The sequence below is a fragment of the Vanessa tameamea genome, chromosome 4, assembly GCF_037043105.1.
Source record: "Vanessa tameamea isolate UH-Manoa-2023 chromosome 4, ilVanTame1 primary haplotype, whole genome shotgun sequence".
Lineage (NCBI taxonomy): Eukaryota > Metazoa > Arthropoda > Insecta > Lepidoptera > Nymphalidae > Vanessa > Vanessa tameamea.
Genome location: NC_087312.1, coordinates 4,614,464 through 4,632,034, shown reverse-complemented (window position 1 = coordinate 4,632,034; position 17,571 = coordinate 4,614,464). Strand labels below are relative to the sequence as shown.

At 31.1% G+C, this 17,571-nt stretch overlaps 2 protein-coding genes across 2 annotated transcripts; both read right to left on the bottom strand.

The window, feature by feature from the left end:
- Nucleotides 1-983: 983 nt before the first annotated feature.
- Nucleotides 984-8,735, bottom strand: LOC113394632 (sodium- and chloride-dependent glycine transporter 1-like). Its single transcript, XM_026632024.2, has 12 exons — nucleotides 8,588-8,735; nucleotides 8,108-8,239; nucleotides 7,145-7,299; nucleotides 7,007-7,071; nucleotides 6,285-6,417; nucleotides 6,050-6,184; nucleotides 5,404-5,507; nucleotides 4,878-5,115; nucleotides 4,617-4,745; nucleotides 2,218-2,418; nucleotides 1,483-1,611; nucleotides 984-1,164 (listed from the first exon to the last, which is right to left on the bottom strand). Exons 1-12 carry the CDS (start codon nucleotides 8,709-8,711, stop codon nucleotides 1,030-1,032), a joined length of 1,680 nt encoding a protein of 559 aa, XP_026487809.2. The 5' UTR covers nucleotides 8,712-8,735; the 3' UTR covers nucleotides 984-1,029.
- Nucleotides 8,736-9,512: 777 nt separating this feature from the next.
- Nucleotides 9,513-17,421, bottom strand: LOC113394421 (uncharacterized). The gene is made up of 9 exons (XM_064220637.1): nucleotides 17,259-17,421; nucleotides 16,508-16,896; nucleotides 15,881-16,097; nucleotides 14,586-14,734; nucleotides 12,960-13,151; nucleotides 12,244-12,421; nucleotides 11,224-11,456; nucleotides 10,469-10,666; nucleotides 9,513-9,647 (listed from the first exon to the last, which is right to left on the bottom strand). The coding sequence occupies exons 1-9, from the start codon at nucleotides 17,365-17,367 to the stop codon at nucleotides 9,513-9,515; spliced, it is 1,800 nt and encodes a 599-aa protein (XP_064076707.1). The 5' UTR covers nucleotides 17,368-17,421.
- Nucleotides 17,422-17,571: the final 150 nt, after the last annotated feature.

The window sequence follows — 17,571 nt, the reverse complement described above, 5'->3', positions numbered from 1 at the left end:
GACTCCGCTCGCGTTTTAGGGGTTCGTCGTCAGGTATTATTCACACAATATCTATATAAATTATAAGCCTATGTGTTATTCTAACGTTTAAGCTATTTTATTGTAAAGATTCATTAAAATCATTTCACTAGTTTATACGAAAAATATTCATACATACAAATATTCGCCATTTAAAATATTAAGTGAGGAACTATTTTTTATACACATACAATTTATGAAGTATTTGTTATGGACTCAGTTACACGCGCATTACAAGTTAGTAAGTACTGTAAAGGAACATTAATTACAAAAACTTCTTACGTCATCTTTACATAGAATAAAACAAAGTCGCTTACCGCTGTCTGCCCCTGTGTATGCTTAGATCTTTAAAATTATACAACGGATTTTGATGCGGTTTTTTTAAATAGATAGATTGATTCAAGAGGAAGGTTTATAAGTATAAAACATGCACAATATATTAGAGAAACACTGATCATTTTAGAGGTTTCTAAAGTAATGTCGTAAATAAACACCTTTTTTGCACTTGCATTGCAAACGCTGACTGAACCCTACGAGATATATCAAAATAATGTACTACAGTATTGTACACCTTATAAAGGTCTTCAAAAAAGTCCATGATGGTATGTCTATCTCTTAGGGATAACCCACAACAACCATTTTTTATCCTTTACTTTTTACGAGAAATAATGGCTTATTTTCGAAGCGATTTTAATTAGTTAAAATTGGATGCATTAATCTTTATCGAATTAAGTACCTTAAATACATTTTGCATTAGAGTATAGATCAATATGGCCCTTTGCAGCACGTGATTTAAATGATCATTTTTAAAGATATTACAGATTTAAATTGTATTGTCTAATGACAAAAAAGCTGTGAACGTTGTAAGATATTCTGTAGTATATGTATTTAGTATCAGAATTGCACCCGTGCGAAGAAGGGGCGGGTCGCTAGTACATAATAAAACTAGATTAATTTGTCATCAATGTATTTAAAACATGCAAAAATACATCTATTAACAAATGTTCTATTTCATATATTGTTTCTAGATAGTTTTATAGATGTCTTGGATGTGATGTGCTCATCATGGAAACATTTCCATCGTTCTCGTATCTCAGGCTCAACTGGACCCCAATCACTACTCGCTTTACAGCTTTCATGTAATCTCTGAAAAGTTGAATTATTTTAATAAGTTTTAAAATATTCAACAGATCATTCTAACGTTATTATTTAAATGTAGAAGAGCTTATGTCGAATACTACGTTTTAACAGTGTATTTATACAAGTGCAAAATTTTCTTTACGATTGAATTTTTAAATTTGGTATGTGAAAATTGTGTCTTATTGAAAAAAAAGACAAATGTCACGTGGCATATCTCAGACAAAGAAAGTATTTACTAGCTCTTTCTCTTTAAAAAGTGGTCTTGATGGATTTTTTTATCGTTAGGATTCTTTGTATAAAAACGCCTGGATTTGTTAGGAAGACCTGTTTAAAAGATCCTTTTGCCATACAGAGTGTTTTAACTGCATGTATCGGCACGCAGATAACAGATACAAGTGCTACGCCCCAACCCGCCAAGCCTGAAGCCTCCCGTAAAGAGTACGTTGTTATTATCTGTAAGTAAATTATTTTTTATTAGTTTGTTAATAAAATAAAGTGAAAAGTGAAAATGTACAAAGGTTTATTGCTGAAGTGGTCTCTTCCAAAAAACTTAAGGATATACGGGACGAAACTGCAATGAAATTGAAATAATTATTAAAAGCTTAAAGATATTTATTTTTAATCGTTAACGATGTTTACGACGTTTTACGATTTATTTTATTGGTACACACAACTTTTACCTATCCAATATTCAAAAAAAAAAAACAAAAAAGAAAAATAAAACCATACATTTAATGTAGTAAAATAATACACGAGAGTCTAAGGCAATAAAGCATATATAAAATTACATTTGTATTGGATTTTATATAAGATAATTGGTTTTTTATAGATGAGTCCTATCTGTAGAGAGATTCTGTAAGAAGAAAGTCAAATGTCAGAATGTGATAAGCGTCATTGACTGTAATAACTACAAAATAGGATACGCGTATCAATATGAAGTATCGCCGTAAATCAGTTGTCAAAATTTCACAAATGATATACGAAATGAATCATTACAACTTCACACTGCTTATAGGACAAAACTTAATTTTTTTCTTGAATATTATTATAGATTCTTACCAGAAGTAACACAGGTATTATGTATCTCCATAAAATTATCCACATCGGCCATAATGGTCTGCCTGTCGTAAACAGAACATCGATGGCTAACTTTTTGGGTCCATAGGTGTAAACGGCACCTATGAGCTCCAGACCGCATACAACGGGTACACAAGCTATCGCTACATGAGCGTCTAGAAGTCCAATTATGTGTAAGCCGCCCTGCAATTAAGAACAAAATCTTATCAGCTTTTTTTTGTGATATTTGAATATTTGCTCCATTTTTAGTAATTTGTGCGCAATTTTATTTGTAATGAAGAAAACATTAACGGTTTATGTTTTATATTGCGTTCACTTGGACTTTGTGGAAGTCCTCCTGGGTAGGTACCATCATCAAATATTCTACCGCCAAAAAGCAATACGTATTTTTGTGTTCCGGGTGAGCAAGCAAGCGTAACAACAGATACAAATTACAATACATCTTAATACCCAAGGTTGGTGGAGCATTGGCGATGTAAGGAATAGTTAATATTTCTTAAAGCGCCAATATCTAGTGGTGGTGGTTCGATTTACCATCAAACTAATATGCCCCTCTGCCTACCTATATCATAAAAAAAAATTGAACAAAAACCTGTCAATATAAATCCTGACTTAGCCTTTAAATAACGATATAAATTATTTTTTTGTGTCTACGTTTATACCACCATACACACCATAGAATATTTATAAATAGAATGTCGTGAGGTACACTTAAGATTTTGGAAATGATTTATGAAAAGAGTTGTTACTCCAAGTAGCACCATAAAAGTGAAAATCGATCGTTTTAAATCGTTTCCAATTTAAACCGATGGAATCGAATTGGTATAGGCTGATTGATCGCATGCACGTGAAATGACAGTTCGTCGATGATTTTATTCCATCTATAAATGGATATCCGACTATCTGTATCGGCAATACTGATTCACTAATTCCTTCGATTCGTTAAAAGTGAGAAAAAACTTTGATGTAAAAAAAGCCGTGATAATCGATAAGCTGACTAGAACTGAGAGATGCGTTACTTTGCATAATTAAAAAAAATGAAAAATGTCAATGATGGAAAAAAGTTAGCAAAATTGCACAAAATTTGTACAAAATTTAATTTATTAAGAAGTTGTATTCATTTTTAATAAATTGTTTTTGAATATCAGTTAAACAATCTTTTTATTTATCAAACTAATTGTACCTTGTTAATTTCAAAAGTTAGGAGTACCTAATTATTTTTAATTTTTTAATTCATAGTAAAGAAATCTGTTAATAATTTTAAATTATCTATCCAATTATCTACAAAAGCATGCAAATATGCATCTATAGTCGTCACTATAAACAGTTCCACCCCATAGCGTGAATAAGGCCATTCACCCTTACCGGAAACAAAAACAGAAACTTTACAATCCCAATAAAACAGCGAATTGTAAATTTGAATTGCTTAGCGATTAAATCATTCATAGTGGGTGTTATAATAACATAATACAGTTAGTTATGTTTAAATTAAATTTAAATTATTACAGGGATAGAATAAAAATCGAAAATTTATTTATAAATGTGAGTAACATTTCTGGTTAACATAATATAATGCAATAATGTAAACCATTATAATGTTGGGAAGTTTGTGTACGCGCAAATATTGGAAAGTCCGATTTACGCCGGATAGCCCTTTTATGATACGTATTATAACTACATCGACTAGTTTGACAAACTGTACTGGTACTATTTCGATTATGGGTTGTGTATTTATGGAATAGGCAGTACCTAGTAATGACTTATTCTGCAGTCACGTCTATCCATAGACAATGGCGCTGTTATTGTAAGAAATATTAAACATTTCTTATATCGCCAATGCGCAACCTACCCTGGAATGTTACGTCCCTTGAGTCTGCTATTAAACTAGTTAACTCACACCTCAAACTAAAACACAATACTACAAGTAAGTACAAATTGTTGCTGTTTAGTGGTAAAATAAATGTGAAATCCCATTCGTGAAAAAAAGTGAATCGTAACAGAAGATCACGGCTACTAATATGAGCGAATACGTGTTTGACGTACCTGATTCGTGTTTATAATTCATCTCGAGCTTATTTCTAAATATTCGAATAATTATTAATTATTATTAATTGTGTGTAATAAAACAGATCGGAGTACCCCCGTTCTGTTTTATCTTAAGCAACGATAATCGTTCAAAGTCAACATAAGTCGTTTCCTTTGGCGTTACACGGTAAGATTCAAATTAAATTTAGTACTTAATTTTTATGCAAAAGTATTCATGTAGGATACGTTATTACAAAATATGTTTTTCAATCTTAAGCAGTTTATTTGGTTAAAAAATTTTTGTATGCTTATTGGTAAATATTCTTATTTATAAATATAACTCAATTTCGGCGAACCTCAGTATTACAGATGATTGAAAGACTAAACAGGATCAAACATGTCAGGAACGTGACAAGCTTTTTACGTTTACGCATTTGCGTAAACTCGTCCAAGAGGCCGGCGATGATTGCTTCAATTGTTACAAACTGTAAACAGCATTTAGATTAACATACAAAAAATAGGTTCCTATTTCGAATTCGGTAACCAAAAAGCTACTAATGTTAATGTGATAAAGTTGCTTTTGCATTGCACTAACATTGTACTAATTATAGACTTACCATGGTATCAACACCGAGAAAGAACAACATAATAAAGAATGTAATGGCCCAGAAGTTTGGTGCAGGCATCATGGACACGGCAGTGGGGTAAGTGATGAAAGCTAATCCGGGACCAGCAGATGCTACTTGTCCAACTGGAACTCCCGCACGCTCTGCAGCAAATCCAAGAACAGAAAATACGACAAATCCCGCCCAGATGCTTGTCCCGCTATTCACAAGGGGAATTATGATCGAAGATCTAGAAAATAAGCAATTTCATTTGAAATTTAATTAAATTTTTAATTGAATGAATATTTATTAAATTTTTATGTCGTTATTTTATAGTAAAAAATATTATAATATTATCTCTAGATTTGGAATGCAAATATGAACTTATAAACGTGCTAGATTAATACGTCTAAAGGTTTAAGGTACAACTTATAACAAATATATAGATTATTTAATTCTCTAGGCCTCCGAAACGAAGACATTTTTCAAATTTGCCCTCCAGAAAATCGAACATATTATAAAATATATGTAAACAAACCGTAAATTATCATAGTGAAGACTGTTAAAACTTGCCATGCTGACAAGTCCACCCCAGCCGGGACCGAGGGAGTAGAATATCTGAGTAGCTGCATCGGCCCAAACCTTTGTGAATATACAATGTGTATAAGTTATTAAAAAATTATATCTTAAGAAATATACACATTTAATACAACTCATATCACTCATCTGCTTCTAGTATAGTTATTTTATTATTAGAACAAAAATAATTTTTACTTTGAACTTTCCTGTTCTTATATATATCGTAAAAAAATCGTATCTTTTTTTAAACCTTAACGTTTTAATTAAGGCATGGAAATGGCGAATTATATAAACCTATAAGACTATTACTTAAATGGCGTTGTTGATTTTCAGTAATAGAATGACAAGAATTAACTCGGTAACAAAAGAGATTTTGAATTTTTTACCCTATGCGTAAAGTATATGACTTATTTTAGCTCATATATTTTGTCCCGAAAATGAAGGACACATAAAACACATTTTACGACGTTCTTAATTAAGAGTACTACAAAAAAGTATTTATATAATTATATAGATGTGAGATATCACACATTTAAACGTGATTTAGTATTATATTATCTATAATTTATTTTAAGATTAAGTCAGTGATTGATGTTTTAAAATACCTTCGGTTTCGTTAATTGGTTCCAATCCGGAAGAACAAAGTAGAGTATACCCTGCCAAGCGCCCGGCAACGTTATACCACGAATGAATAAGGCACAAAGCACTACATACGGAAATATAACCGTGAAGTACACGATCTGTGGACATAAATAGGATTACGAGAAGTCCACTTTTAGGAAAAGACTGTCGTTGGCAATATTCCAATAAAATTGATTCCCAGATTTCTTGCAACTTTACCTTTCCAACACTTTTAACTCCATTACAAATGCAGAGATATACAATGACCCAACAGATCACATTGCACCAGAATAAAGGCCATACTATACCTCCGATATGGGTAATACTTGATGACATGTTCAATAAGCGAATACTGTAAAAAAAAAATAAAAAATTGTTAATAATGTATTAATTGCTTTAGTTTTCTAAAAGGATTTCGACTAAAACAAAATGCTCGCTATAATTTTCTTCATTTCATGGGTCACAACTACAAAAATTAATCATCCCTTACGTGTCTTTTGGGAAGAATAATACGAAGAGTTGCTGTTTAGTCGTACAATATATGACGAGTGGGTGGTATCTACCAAGACTCGCTTTCACAATGCCCTACCACCAAATAAATTTCTTATGATTGATTCTGTAGGACTATACGTGTTTTTAGTTTGTTTTTTTTCCTTCTTAACTGTAGATGAGGTAATCTTTTTAAAGAGCATCTAGGCCATTGTATCCTTTAAAGAGATTTCACATTCCCATGCATATCCCATATCATTTATTTATGCATTTTATTTCTGCTACTTTAAATGAAGTTTTATATGAAGTGTAACAATATAGATAATAGGTCATATAAAAGATAATATTTAGTTTAGTTATTTATTTAAAATACATCAAAATAAAACAAGCATATTTTAAATTTTCTAAGAATGAAAAAGAAATTATAAATAATTATTGTCCAAATATCTTACTGGAAGAATTCATCTTCTGGCGTAGTAACTGATCTGTTCGCTATTAAACTATAGTTTCCAGTTATCTGTAAATATATATGGAATATAATAACATAGCAACTATAAACATATTCTGTAAACATTATATCCTAAATATACCTCTAGACACTTTTCAGTATTCCAAGAATTACCACAACTTTGCCAAGGCAACGGCGAACTGAAGGAATGATATATGTATAATATTGGATAGGACATTATTGACGCGAAGTAGATTATAGCTATTACGTTTAAAATTATTGCAGCGTAGCCTGCTCCTGTAAATATTTAAATAATAACATTATATTAGGAAATTTATGCGCAAAATGATTTTCATTTATAGAGTACAAAATTCGTTTTTGTTCTATTGACTTTTTGGTCTAGTGGCTAGCTTATAAAGCCGCAGATTCCAAGGTTCTGTTTAAATCTTGAGTGTTTAAATCCAGTAGCGGCCCTGAGTCTGAATTTCCGTAATGTTTTCAATGCTTCGGAAAGTATATAAATCCGTTGATCCTGCGCCTAATTTCCCTTCGATCGAGTCGGATTTTTGTCCTATCAGATTATGATAATAAATAAATAAAAATAAAATCAGATTATCTATCAAGGTATGATAGTGATGGAATAATGAGGACACTTGTGTTTGCGCTAACAGCTGTGTACTGTAATGTGTCCTGCGCAGCTGTTACTAAAATCGGTCAGTCTATCTTGAGAATATCCTCCCTGCCGAAATAGCTCAGGAGGATATCATCATAATCATTGGAATCATTGAATATAACAATCAATGCAGATTTGTTGTGGAAGATGTTTGTTGAAAACTTTGTTTTTATATAACATCTTTAGGCAAAACAGTATATCATAGTAGTTAGTGCCTTTTTCATCTGTGTGTTTCAAGCGATATATATTTTTGTTTGTAGCTATTTACGAGCTTTAGTATTATCAATAAAATATATCGAAAAGGGAAGATTAAGAGTAAAATAAAAATGTTCGAAACATACAAATTCATAGATGTTCTCTTTGTATTTTCATTATTGTTTACACGGTCGAATTTCAAGCAATCAGCGCTAATATAAAAAAATTAAAAAGTACCTTTGAATAAGGGATTTATGTTGAATACTGAAATGCATCCTGCACTCGCAAATTGCCCCAGAAAAGTCTCTAAATAAACAAGTGGAATACCACATGTTACAAGAGTCAATAAGTATGGGATGAGGAAGGCGCCTGAAATATTTTAATCGTAAATAATTTAAAATAAGTAAATGCAGTTAATTTACTGTGCGTTTTATAAACAAACATACCTATACAATATTTTGATTTTATTTCATTATTATCATGTTTCAATTTATTGGAATTAAATTTATATTGGCTATGGCTTAGTATAAACCATTTTATATTGTATTATACAATACAGTTAAAGATTTTCATTTCATTGATTAAAGAATGGGATGTATTGAAGACTATTGATAGTAAGTTTTTTTTTTCTTTTGCTACACATAAACTAATTCATAAACTGTGTATAGGTATTTTAAATTTCTTACTATTTTACAATTGGGCTTTTAAACAACTTACCTCCTCCATTTCTATAACACAAGTATGGAAACCTCCACAGGTTTCCTATGCCGACAGCATACCCCAGACATGATAACAAGTATTCAAGCTGGTTACCCCAGCGTTCGTGCGCTGCTCCCGCCATTCAAAACAAACTAAACTATATATGGCCCTAACAAGATCAGGTCGATTGTTCGAATTGAGGATATGTCCATTTATCTATTTAAAATATCAATTCTGACTATAAATTTGAATCGTTGCCAGTGAACTTAGAGCTGTATATTGCCAAACCGCTACGAACTCAGAACCAAAAATATTTTACACTGCAGCCTAAAGGTTTGTCCGAACCACTTTAGTATTTAGTAGAGTTAATGCATCAAAAACGTTCAAGCACCAATTATTACAGCGAATACTTTTTTATGCCCAAAGACCATTACTTTACTCAATTATTTGTTTTATTGTCTAAGTATTAAAACAGTGAGAACAAGGCGCTGGGTGAGTTCATACTAGAATAGCAATGATAAAAGAAAAATACAATAACAATAGCAATAACATGGAATTAATGGCAATGAGACTGTCATCACTACATATTATAAAACAACGCTGTCTCTTTACGCGAACTGCCAAACGGATTTTTATGAGCTTTAATTCTGACCTTTAATTCATTACGATTTTGTATTGATTGACTGAAATATGATGATGATTGCTATAGTTTTCAGAAAAAAATATACTGACCAATAGAAACAATAATGCTTGATAAACCTTTCTATCATAATATACATTATATTATGATAGAAAGGTTTATCAAGCATTATTGTATCCGAGCGCAGCCGGGTCTGGAAGCTACCATAATATATCATATATATATTTTGAGTCAAATTAAGATATACATTCCAAAAATCTTCAAAATTTTATTACGATTTACAAAAAGTTTCAAACCATTTTATTATATTCGTAAAGTTTCTATACCAAACCCAAAGTGACAGGTTAGGTTTTCTGGTGGAAACTGTTTGGTTGAACTAGGGTCTGAATCAGGTTTTCCTTTTGGCGTCTTCACAGCTGCTAGAGTATACTGTAATACCTGTTTAACAATTAATCAAATATATTGTTTTGGTAATATACAGGGTTATTGGTAATTCGACGTATTCCCGTTAGGAGGTGATTATTTACAATAATATAAAAACGAATAAACACTGGTTAATTGTTTTAATATTGACAAATAACCAGTGTTTCTTCGTTTTTATAAATCAGAAGAAAAAAATACATTTTAAATGATACTTTTTTTAAATAAATTTTTGAAGTTGCATTTTTGACTTATTTTGTAAAAATCTAAAAAACATGATAACTCAAAAATGGTTCACTTTTGCATCATGCATAGGGGGGTTAATAATATCGTAAATAATCACCCCTATCACCTCCTAACGAGAATACGTCGAATTACCCATAATCCTGTAGGAGTAGAAACTACTCTATAAAATACAGAATAAACGAAAACTACTATATTTTTAATGAAATTCAAATGGTTAAAAGTAAATATAAGACAATAATGAAAACAGGAATAAAAAATCCATCCCTACAAAAAGCAAATAAAAAAAAGATTTAAAATAAATTTGTCGATATTGTTGTTTTGGAATATTAAAAAAAAACTTTCACGTACATACATATCTAAGCAAATAGGCAAAAACTAAATAGTCCTTCAGTGGCTTCTTTCATCTTTGTTTTCAGACGATTTCACGATTCTTTATTTTACTGAAGAGCTCTAGTGTTACCAATAAAATTCATTTGGAAATAAGAGTAGATTAGAAAATGTTCGAAACATGAAAATTCGTATGTTTTACTCAATTATGGTCGAATTTAATTACTGCATGGACATTAGTGCATTGAAACATTTAAAACTATTACAGAAAGGTCACCATCTCCCCAATGGATAGCTTCGTCGGTGATCAGCGTGTCGTCCCAATGGAAGTGCTGCGAGGGTTGGCTCCAGTCCGGCCGTTTGAGTACGCATTTGATGGACGCCAATGTAACTCGCTGTTCGCCTGGAGTTCTTAGAGACAGTGCGCTTTTCTTATCTGGTTTACTTTGTTTACCCGCAACTGTCTGTTGAACGGAAATTTATATATATATATTACTGCTAGTCAACGACTTCGTTTCTGTCTAGTTTTCTAATAAGTCTGATTATGTCATTTTCCGGTCCTTTAAACTCTATGCAAAAAATAAGTTTAGCCTTTGCTTCGTTCCTAAGTGGAAGAGGGATGAACCAGCGAACCAACTAAAATACATTTACATGAAAAAATAGGTAGAGATCAATTAAGTAATGTTTTAACGCTTTTTATCCAATATATTGTATTAAACTACGAGCAGAACTTTTTATTTTCTGTCCAACAGAGACTCCGCATTAATGTATCTCATGATTATATTTTATTCTACCAGAATTTTAAATAATAGGGGGCGATAGTCATTTTTATGCATTGGTAAATTTTTATTATAAAATTTCGGCCTCATCGATGCTTATTACTACAGTTATTAGAAACACACAACAAAAAAGAGGATGAAGATGTAAAATAAAATACGCATGGAACCAATATCAAAATACCGCAATCTCATCTCAATTAAATTCGATCCTTCACCCATTATTGGTGGGAAGAAAGACTCACCACTGTGTACACGAGTCGTACGGTAATAACCGTGCGGAATGTATCTCTCAAAGCGAAAAGGTTTGGACAAAATATTTTAACTGTTGGCTCTTGGAAATTCATTATCTTGTTCCACTGAACACGATTACTCTCGAATACTGTGAAATGGCAGATTTCACGGGAGTTCTTTGCGACCAAATGATTGTAGATGTCCTGTTCATAATATGAAGTAGAAGCTCGTAATTTTGATGATTCTAAAATAATAAAGGAAATAATATTTATGTAAGAGATATATTGTGCCTTCGATTATGGCAATCTTATTTATATTGATATTGATAAGAAACATTCAGAGATCACGGCTGCAATCATGGTAGAGTTACGTTAGTAATTATTAAATCCTCAAATTTGTTAAGGAAAAAGGATAATATATCTTAAAGTCGACGAGATGTAAACATGAAATACTTCACTTAAAAGTTCCAATATCTAATATAACGAGAAGTAAGAAAAGGCTTTACTAAAATAAATGTGAGAAGAACTAGATCAAGCACTCAGTAATTGAAACTTAACTAATAAATTTTTCCGTGTCTGTTGCTCTTGCACGTCCAAATCACCATACTTTCATGAACCAAATTTCATGAAAGTATGGAGTAAGCAACTATTTTGCCTAACAACTGACGACCAATCCCTAAATGCGAGCGAAGTCACAGGCGATAACTAGTTCTCTATATGTACGCTTTTATTATTGTATTCAGCTTAAATCTTACTCATTTATAGCCTTCTGTACTGTCAAATAACATAAATGCCCATTAATCGACAAGATTTTCTTACAAAAAAATTACTATTATTTACTGTTTTTGACATATTCCTACTATAAATATATTCAAATAGATTTTTACAACTAGGGAAATGTTGCACTGAAGAAGCACCTAATAACTAATACCTGTATATGTTTTAAATTACTATTTGCATAGAGACTGTTATATATGTACCTATATATAATTGTTATAATATTAGTATGAAGTAATTCAATTTGAAACTTACCTACAGCAATTTTACTTTCAGCAAATGAGGGAGTCGGCGCCGCGGATGGCCATTCGTCGTCCTCTGGCGGTGGTAACATTTCAACAAGCGACTCGTTATTATGGAACATTAAAAAATTTCGTCGCAATGAATCCAATAGAGGCAGTTCCAATTCAACGTGAAAAGCTGTTACAGCACCCTATAAAGATTTTAAAAAAGTATTCCTTGCAGTATCAACTAATAAAAGCTCGATACAATATACGTATACTATTTAAAAACGACAAACTCGATATTTACAGCGATACGCTTAACTATTGACTAGCGAGTATTGAGTCATAAGCTTGGTTTGTTTTCTAATCAATAAATGAAATAAAAAAAATATTATTTAAAAAAATAGTAAAACATAACTCTTGTATAAATAGTATTGGCTATTGAGAGACATGTGATGATAGATGAAGCTTAAGAATAACGCTATTCAAGACAATATCTCTGTAGATATGCCTGTGCATTGCAGACACAGAATAATATTTACAGGCTACATTAAAATATCTTTACAAAAAATATGCAAATAAATGTAGTACATATACATACATACATAAACAACTAAGTGGATATATATTCCCTATTTGGTTAATAATAACAATATATTCATAATTAATTCAGACCTTGTATTCTTTGGCGTGCTATTATGCAAAACTTTAGATAATTTATTTTGTACGGATTATGTCACTCCTTACCTTATCAGGTTTAGGCGGTTGAGGTACAGACATAACCCGAAAGATAGTGAAATTAAAGTAAGCAGAGCGTAAATCATCAGGATGAGGTTCAAACGGCTCTAACGGTCTATCCGTGGGTAGAATTTCTCGAGCGTCAAGCCATTGCAGTCTCGGCAGTCGCATTAATGTTACACGGGCATATGCTGCACACACCTAAATATCCGTAAGATTAAAAATGCTAATAAAAATAAGTAGTAATTCGGTAGTACATTTAAGAAATATAATAGGTTTGATACAAAGTTAGTAATAATTGTAAATTGGATTGTACTACACCTAGAAATCATTAAATAAAAAAATATATTTATAAATCAAAAACGAATGAAAATGCGAATTATGGTAACAGATGAGATGCTATCAATTTCATTTAAGCGGGGTGAGTAGTAAAATAATTAAGTAGTCAAATGAATTTTAAATAGGTCCATCTTTTCATACAATATAGACCTGCGCATAAAGTATCTAACTATTAAACCAAGGAGCATAAGATAAGGTTGGTTATAAAACTCCTTATTTACATCTTCAAAAGAACCATAGCCAAACTAGAAAAAGTTTATGTTTATGAAACCAAGCAGCAGTTTATACCTTATAGGCGAAGTTAGGCAGTTAAGGTTATGGCTTTTTTGTTACCAAGGAATTATAATGCTGGTAATATTTAAAAACAAGAGCCATTGTTTTGGCTATGCTTCGACGCAGACCAAATAAGAGTATTGTGTTCTCAGAATCTTCTTATTCTGGTTTCTACCATTGAAGAAAAACTATGAGCTGTCATATTTTATTAAAGATATATGGAGTGGAAATTGAAACTATACCCATTTTTGTGCAAGTATAACACATAAAAGAATATACATGGACAAGGAATAGAAAGGATACAGTACATTATACATAAAATGTTTTTGTAATTATTGCTTTTAAGAAGCACAACCTAACAGTTATTATTTCATACAATTCTATAAGAAATCGATTTGTTGAGCCATTTTTAATTTATGAACTAAACTTTTTTATGTATTGTAATTTCTCCACACACGTGTTTCTAGATTTCTCAGCCGCTCTGGATAGATATGACCTATTTGTTAATAATGAAGTCTCTATTATGAATCGTCATTTTGAGATTGTAATCCAGAATCTCCTAGTGCTTGTCATTTGTTTCACGCATCTTCCCAACATGTCTCCACTGTTGTCGGTGTAAAATACGAAGTTTTTCGTACGACGCGATATAGCAACCACTGGGATACGCGACAGTGGAATTGCAGCTTTTAGAAACTAAACTTATTATCTGTTCACTTACGAAGGCGCGCCCCTCCTTGTCACATTGTGGGCATGTATTCATAAATATAATCTTATTCGTAGTTTTGTTGCAATTATTCTTACATCATCTTACGCACACTAATACGTGTTATAAGCAAAAGCATCATACTAATGCACGCCAATACTTTAGTGTAGAGGGACGCGCCTTCGTGGGTGAATAGATCTGATCATAAATACATTATATTATATAAGGTTGATGTTGTTAATGGAGTATAAAGTATTATTAAGTAAAAATTAACTTATAGCGCCATCTGTATTAAATTATATACACTTGAAATTGTGTACCGCGCAAGGGTTTCCAGCGAGTTGTAAAGCTATCAGACCGGGCAAGGCTTCTAGTGCATTTAGTACCACTTCTATATCACAGATGTCGTTGTCTGATAAATCTAACACCGTTATATTGTGTGGTAGCCTTGATAGTCCACTTACACCATCTAAAATTACAAAAAATAATAAATATAATAAAATGAAAGGAAATAAAAAATAAATAGTATATAATAGGAAATAGGAAATAAAAAATAAAAGATCTATTTAGAGCTAGTAACTAAAGTATTTATTTTTTCTTATTACGTTCATAGTACCTAAAAGAATTGAGTTATTCATTGCATCAAATATGATTGCATTAACTCATAAATTCAAAAATAAACAAGTAATTTTGAGCAGATTCATGCAGTCAAGTGATACATAAGTATATATATAATAACTATAAAATTTTCAGCAAGACCGAAACGTGTAGTTACTACAGTACTAGAGAAAACTTAATCAATTTTGGTCATTTTTCCAATATTTTATAGTAGATATTGTATGTTGAGATTCTACGAAATGTAGAGACATTAATAATCAGTGTTAGAGCTTCAGGCTTGACAGGGCTACTCACTCATTAGTTATTCTACAACTAAACATCAATAAATTGTTTTATGTTATTGCGATTTGAAGGCCACTTTGGTATTATCGTTGCATTTACTAGGGACGTCGAATATTTAATTAGGTATTTAAATTTTCTTCGGTAGAGGCACTAACTTCACACCGAAAGTCATCGTAGATTATATGTATATTCCGAACTTTAGTACCATAATATATCATATAATGTAATCTTCTTCTACTTAAATAAAATATACTTTGATATTGATCGTTTACCTCTGTCCAATAAATAATTAAAGACGCTAAGTCGATCTGCTGTTTACTCAAGTTTATTGACTGAAATTATGAATCGAATGAAATTATTTCTCAATTTACTTTTAATTTTACGACCAATCCAATTCAAATGGCATATATTTCGGTTCTTATGATATAATATTATTATATAATATTTTATTTATACTGTTATTAATTATTTTTTACGTGTATTCAGCATTAAATTAAATTACCTCATATACTAATTTTTACGCTTTCACGGAAACTCCACTCAACTTAATTTGTTAAAAATTGGTATGAATCACGCAGGAACCCCAAGGAAGGATATATGTTACTTTTTTATACCTAAAATCTGAGGACCGCCAGCGAAACCGCGGGCGGCAACTAGTACGATAAAAAATGACGTTGATATTGTAAAATTAAAAAGAAGACAGTTGTTTACAAACCATTGCTGAGTATGTTTCTTGAGAGGCCCAAATAAAGCAAATTAGGCGGCAAATGTTCAACAAATATCTCCACGTTGTTAATGCGATTGTTTTGTAATTCTAGTATTCGTAATCCTCGTGGAAGGAAATTCGTGTCAACATTAGCTATATAATTGGCACACAAATTTAAAGTTGATAATTTTGTAAATTTTTTCAAAGATTTATCAAAATCTGTCATCTATAAAAGAGTATTTCATATAGTTATTACATTAAAAGAATTTAACTTTAATTCAAAACCTAAAGGGAAGTCTAGTCTGTCACCCTCTTCTAAATATTGATATTGAATGATTCGATTCTTTCTTTATACTAAAAGTTACAAGCACCTTCAGGTTTTCATCAAAATAATTCGAAATAGATCATGTTGACTGTCAAAGACTTGAATTAAATTATCATAGCAAATGTAGAAATGATAACTTAGTTGTAACAAAATTTAGTACGAAACTAAGTAATTAATCAAACCCAGTCAATCAATCAATGGGTATGAATCGAATAGACATTCCAAACGAGAAAAACATATAATGGTTTTGTTTGTTTACGATCGTAATCAATTAAACTCAGAATATAATAAATCATACTTCCTCAACGTACCTCACAATCGTTCGCTCTCAGTACATTGACCATTTTCAAATTCGTTTTAAGTATTTCTCGGTCATCACGTCGGACGGCGGTCTTTATCAACTCAATCATATTGTCAGTCAATGAATTGTTATTATTAAAACATTCTTTTCCTTCATCGTTAGAAAATTTTTCGTTATCCCATATAGCCATCGAAAGTAATATTTCCCATTGTTCATTAAGAGTGAAATTAGAATCTTCATCAAGAAATCCATTAAGGATACTCTTTTTTATTTTATTTTGTAATGCTTTTGAAAATGTAACTATTGGAATATTTTTTACATTACATTTTTGTCTATGGTATCGCGCTGCTTTTTCTGTTATTGTCCAAGATATACCAGTGTTTATTCGTTCATCAAAACCTATTTCCAAATACTACTGATTAATAATTTTCTACTGTGTAATTTTACGTTTTTTATGTAAATAATTTCTTATATGTTAAGACAATATCACAAAACTCTGAAGCATAAATTAATATACCATACCTCCTTAAACTACTATATTACCTTACAATTTTGATATATTAACCATTTCTATATTCTTAAAAGTGAAATAAAATACGTATGTCATTTTACATAATTATATTATCCTTTTATAATATTATTATTATATGCTTTATACTAAGTATACAATGTGTTGGAATTACTCTAAGGTAAAGTACGCGGAAAAGTTACAGTTAACAGGAAATCATCATTCGTTAAACATACAGTTTTCATATCCATACCTTCTATAATATCGTCTGGAATATAGTTTAAGCTTGAATTACTGATACTAGGTCGTAAGACTTGGAGAAGTGGCTTTTTTATTGCAGTATCTTTGGATTTAGGTGACATAGTTCTTTAATGTAGATATGTTAATAATAACTATACTTTAGCGATTTCAATATAATGTTGAAGATAATAAGGTAAATACATAAATATTTTGAAATTTTTGACGTTTATTTGACGGTAAAGAAAACATTGTTTTAATGTAACTTTTTAATGCAAGAGTTTTTTTTAATGTCGTGACATTTTAATGCGCCCTCTCACTGGATACAC

Coding starts and splice junctions, on each gene's coding strand:
- LOC113394421 (XM_064220637.1), bottom strand. CDS start 17,367: ATGTCACCTAAATCCAAAGATACTGCAATAAAAAAGCCACTTCTCCAA. Junction 14,735..15,880: donor AAGAAACATACTCAGCAATG/GTTTGTAAACAA, acceptor TTGTAATTTTAG/ATGGTGTAAGTGGACTATCA. Junction 10,667..11,223: donor TACGACTCGTGTACACAGTG/GTGAGTCTTTCT, acceptor TCCGTTCAACAG/ACAGTTGCGGGTAAACAAAG.
- LOC113394632 (XM_026632024.2), bottom strand. CDS start 8,711: ATGGCGGGAGCAGCGCACGAACGCTGGGGTAACCAGCTTGAATACTTG. Junction 5,116..5,403: donor CTTCACTATGATAATTTACG/GTTTGTTTACAT, acceptor CTTATTTTCTAG/ATCTTCGATCATAATTCCCC. Junction 1,612..2,217: donor TAATACCTGTGTTACTTCTG/GTAAGAATCTAT, acceptor ATTTACTTACAG/ATAATAACAACGTACTCTTT.